The sequence below is a fragment of the Volvox carteri genome (assembly GCF_000143455.1).
Source record: "Volvox carteri f. nagariensis unplaced genomic scaffold VOLCAscaffold_648, whole genome shotgun sequence".
Classification (NCBI taxonomy): domain Eukaryota; kingdom Viridiplantae; phylum Chlorophyta; class Chlorophyceae; order Chlamydomonadales; family Volvocaceae; genus Volvox; species Volvox carteri.
The window spans coordinates 1,777-6,550 of NW_003308151.1; the positions used below are offsets into that span (position 1 = coordinate 1,777).

Sequence of the window (4,774 nt, forward strand, 5' to 3'; positions counted from 1 at the left end):
ATACATACATACATACATACATACATACATACATACATACATACATACATACATACATACATACATACATACATACATACATACATACATACATACATACATACATACATACATACATACATACATACATACATACATACATAGATACGAGCGCCCCGGCTGGGCCTTACACCCGCGCACACACGCGCCGGCGCCTCACGTGAAGTACGCCACCGCTTCATCTGGGCCGTCCGGGATGGTGATACCCGCCCTCATGAGCCGCTCGTTCAGCTGCTGAGCCTGAGCAGCATCCCAGGTTGCAGCGCCGTTGCTTTGACGGCTTGAGGACACACGATACAGCCGCTGTAGCACGGTACGAGTCAAGCTCAGCGCCAGGCCGCCGCCGCCGCCGCTGCCGCCGCTGCCGTCGGCCACACCGGTTGGGGAACCCAGTACGGCAGTGCCGCCGCCACCACCGACATTACCAGCAGCAGGCGGCGCTGCTGCTGCGGCGGCAGTAGCGGCGCTGGGACCTGCGGGTTGAGAGGACCCGTCGAGACCGTCCGCGGCTGTGCTACTGCCGGCCCCATCTTCCCGTTCGCTGCGGGAAGATCGTTGCTGTTGTTGTCGTTGACTGTTGCTACTACGGAAGATACGGAGGCGCAGATTGGTGTTAAGGATGCCGATGCCGCTGGGGGGGCCCGGCGGCTGCAGCGCCTCAGGAGGCTGCGACGGCTCCACGGCGGACTCGTTGCTGCCGTACACCGCGGCGACGCCATCGCCACCATCGCCAAGGGACTCAACGCCGTCAGCGGATTGCGCAACTGTTGTCGTCGTCGCCGCCGCTACCCCCGTCGGCGCTGCCACGCGCCCCGTCACACCCGTCGCGCTCCGCCGCCTCCGCCGCCGCGGTGAACGCTGCGAAGAGTTACCCAGTGCCGTACTCAATGTCGCCGGTGCCGCCACCGGTTCTGCTACAGCCGCCGCAACCCCGGCCGGAGCGCCTGTCGCCTTCTTCCGGCCCCGCCGGACTGTACGACTACGCCAAGGCCGCCACCCGAACCCGCCAGACTCGCGACCGGCGGCGGCGGCGGCGGCGCCGCTGCCGCCACCTCCTCCTTCCCCCTCCTGCCGCCCTCGTGCCGCCAACAGTCGTCGTAGTCGGCCCCCCAACCCCGTGCTCCCGGTATCCACATTCGCTCCAGGGAGGGTGTTCTGTGGACCGGGACAAGTTCGCGCTCTTTTACGGTGCCGGGCGCTCTTCACCCCAGTGCAGGTACCGTGAGGCACATATTCGTATCTCGTTCCTGCTACTCATTACATATATGCGTATTAAGTGTCTGTCTGTCTGTCTATGTGTTTGTCTGTCTATCTATCTGCGTGCCGTAGGAGAGGGACACCGCCTCTAAAGCGGATGGAATCCACCGGTTTGAGTAGTGAAGTGCGGGAGGGGAGGGTCCATGACCACATCTCCCAGCACCTCACACAGCCGCACCACTACAGCCACGGAACACAATAATATGAAATGAAACACGACACGACACGGTGTTCACCATCGACTCCTCTTTCTACGCATCACAAGCCCGTGTGAGCTCCCACGTGGTGTGGTTTTCCTTGGGAGCTCTACAAACGAAACACAACCGCCGCCGCCACCGCCGCCACGCTGCGCAAGGCGCAACAGCGCAACCTCCCAGACGACCACGCACCTTGCCCTGCTTAAGCGCCGCCGCCGCCGCCGCCGCCGCTGCCTCCTTAGCCAGCCGCCGCTCCTCCCGCCGCCGCCGCCGCGCCGCCGCCGCTGCCGCGGCCGCCTCGTGGCGTCGAATGTCCTCTTCGGCCGAGTCCAGGGAGGCCACTAGGGCTCGATGTAGCGCCTTGGCGGCTATGACCGTTAGCCTTGGATATCAACCAAAACCGAATCAAAACCGAATCAAAACCGACAACGGAGAAAATCGTGACGACAAATAAATTCATACAGCGATTAGATGAAAATGGTGACGGAAAGAATTTTATTGGTTGAAAAGGATTTATTTTACTGCTCTAGTCGTCCAGATCATTGCTAGGTAGTGGTCGTGGTAGTGGTGGTGGTGCTTTGTGGTACGGATGAAGTTCATGAGGTAGGCGGTTGGCTAGGTGGTTGGCTAGGTGGTTGGCTAGGGGGGGGCAGAGGGTTGTAGATTGCCGGTAGGTGGTTGGGACCTCGCGGGTCGTTGGCGGTCCGGTGACACGTCAGCACGGTTGACCCGACCTTTTTTCCTTCTAAACCCTTCATACAAACAATTCAACCCTCTCCTCTCTCCCCCCCTCCAACCCCACCTGGACACCCCCACCAGCGCCACCAAACCCCCGGCCCCCTGCTGCTGCTGCTGCTGCTGGCCCTCCCCTGGACCGCCTGGAGCCGCGGTCTCCCCCTCCTCCCCCCCGAGCAGGAACATCAGCGGGATGGAGGGATCCAACCAGTCCAGCAGGTGCCGGTGGCCGGCTCTGCAGGAGGCAGGGGGTAGGGGAGCGGGAAAGGGAAGTTCATTCAACCACCCACCCCATCAATACCGGTTACAGATACAATACACATCATACACCCTACTACACATCGAGAATACACACCCTACTACACGCACATGGCCCGCTCAGTACCTCGCGGCGATGTGGAAGGGCAGTTTCTGGGTGCGGGTCAGGATGAACCGCGGGTCGGGGTGGCTGCGAGCTCGGCGCCGGCGCTCCGCCGTGTTCAAAAGGGCAGTTTGACTGGGGAGCAAATCAGCTGTCGTCTCGTACTGCAGCAAACGAATGTACAGCAACGGCCCCGGTCCGTACCGCCAGGCCAGTAACAGCAAGGACGGGACATGTACGGGGTTTAGGGTTTAGGGAAAGGGGAAGTTATTAAAGATACGTTTTTCTGTTCAAATAATATTAGTATAGACGCCGCCCCCCTCAATGTACGACAGGTTGGATGATTCACTCCGGAGAGAAGAGCACGTGGGGCCACGCGCACACACAAAAAAAATACGCACATACATACACACGCACACACAGATATAGCCCTGCAAACAAACATGTCAGTATCACTACATATGCCAACCCCTGTGAATCCCTCGTGTTTCCCGTACTGCAAATATCCGTACATACAAGTACACGACTTCTTCCTGGATGCACAGGGTCACGTGTTTTATCCTCAGTACGACACCGTACATTCCGTACACTCACGTACGCCCTGAGCAGCAGTTTGACTCGGTCCAGGTCGCCCATCAGGCAGGCGATGTGTAGCGGAGTGGAGCCCGGGGGCAGGTTGTACAGGGCCTTATGAAGCACCTGCGTGTGTGAGATGGGGGCGCGCAGGGCAGGCAGGTGGCCCAAGTCTGCGGTCGCTGATGGTCTTTCCTTAGTGTTGAGTTTGGGGCATAGGGTTTGTTCTTTTCCTCTCAATTTATTATTAAAACCCTAAGTTGTTATAGTAAGGACATACTACCAACGGAATAATAACCTACATGACCGGCAGTATATACATATATACATATATATATGTATATATATATATATATATATATATAATACGTGCAATATAATCTGCACAACCATGTTTTTTACTGTTTGCAAAACAGTTCAGCAAATGACGCGATTGGATGCATCTCGGAGCGAGCTGGTATGGAACACATCTACAGACATGAGTAGAGCGTGCTGGTATGTATGTATGTATGTATGTCGTTACAGGGTGGTTAAGCTCCACCAGCGGCCCCCTTTCCCGAGGCAGTTCCCTGCTCTCCCCTGCTAGAGGGGCACCCTAATCCGTTCACCCCATCTGACTTCAGAATGTATTCGTTGGGTTCAGCAACTCACCACCAGCATCCAACCAAATCTAGCGGATCAACGGCGCCTCAACTTTGTATGTATGTATGTATGTATGTATGTATGTATGTATGTATGACTTAGATTACACTGTGGGCCGCGAGAGCCGGGGGCCGAAGCCGAAACACAGCGCAAGGGTCGGGAGCACACAGCACAAGTCGGTTAGTCTTGTGTGCTCCCGACCCCGACTCAGACTGCCAACACTCTACGCAGCCACTCCGCAGCCCCTCCATCCGGGGATGGCGCTGCATTGAATACACCACGAAGGGCTCTCAGGTCCCGCTAGAGCGAGTCCACAAGTCTCAGCTAGGGCAAAGTCAAAGGCTCTCTGAAACAACCCCCCAAAACACCACCAACGAAAACGGGATTCCAAGGGAAAACAAACAAACAAACAAAAATTTGGTTAGGGCAGTCCCGGCAGGGGAGGGCTCCTGATATACCTAACAGGCCAATGTATGTATGTATGTATGTATGTATGTATGTATGTATGTATGTATGTATGTATGTATGTACAGTGGCATAGCATCCACCCAGCCGCTGCAGCCCTGGGCCCCACACCCCACCCCCACCTCAGCCACCCCCCCGTCTCATACAAACCCACCTGAGACCTGGCAATGATGTCGGCATCGAACCCCACCAGCAGCATCATGACAGACTTGCGGTCGGCCCAAGTTGCGTAGTGAAGCGGGGTGAACCCAAAACTGTCCACAGAGTCGACATACCTGCAGTAGCAGCAGTGGTGGTGGTGGTGGTGGTGGTAGTGGTGGTGGTGGTGGTAGTGGGTGGTGGTGGTGGCAGAGGAGCAGGAGGAGGATATTACTGGGGTTTGGCGGCGCGGTGGGGACGAGAGTGAGGAGGAGAGCGTGTTATGTATGTATGGTGTTGATTACACTGTGGGCTGAAAAGCCGGGGGGGGCCCAGGGCCAAATCACCGGGGAGGGGGGCCCAGACG

General features: G+C 57.1%; 1 protein-coding gene across 1 annotated transcript in view; it reads right to left on the reverse strand.

Annotated features, from left to right (window-relative positions):
- Nucleotides 1-4,544, reverse strand: part of VOLCADRAFT_101298 (uncharacterized protein) — a gene marked incomplete at both ends in the record, with an annotated part of 6,233 nt that extends 1,689 nt beyond the window's left edge. Inside the window, 6 exons of the mRNA XM_002959733.1 lie at nt 200-1,194; nt 1,686-1,875; nt 2,296-2,463; nt 2,614-2,753; nt 3,184-3,288; nt 4,424-4,544. Coding sequence (XP_002959779.1) covers nt 200-1,194; nt 1,686-1,875; nt 2,296-2,463; nt 2,614-2,753; nt 3,184-3,288; nt 4,424-4,543 — 1,718 coding nt within the window. The remainder of the gene's footprint in view (nt 1-199; nt 1,195-1,685; nt 1,876-2,295; nt 2,464-2,613; nt 2,754-3,183; nt 3,289-4,423) is intronic.
- Nucleotides 4,545-4,774: the final 230 nt, after the last annotated feature.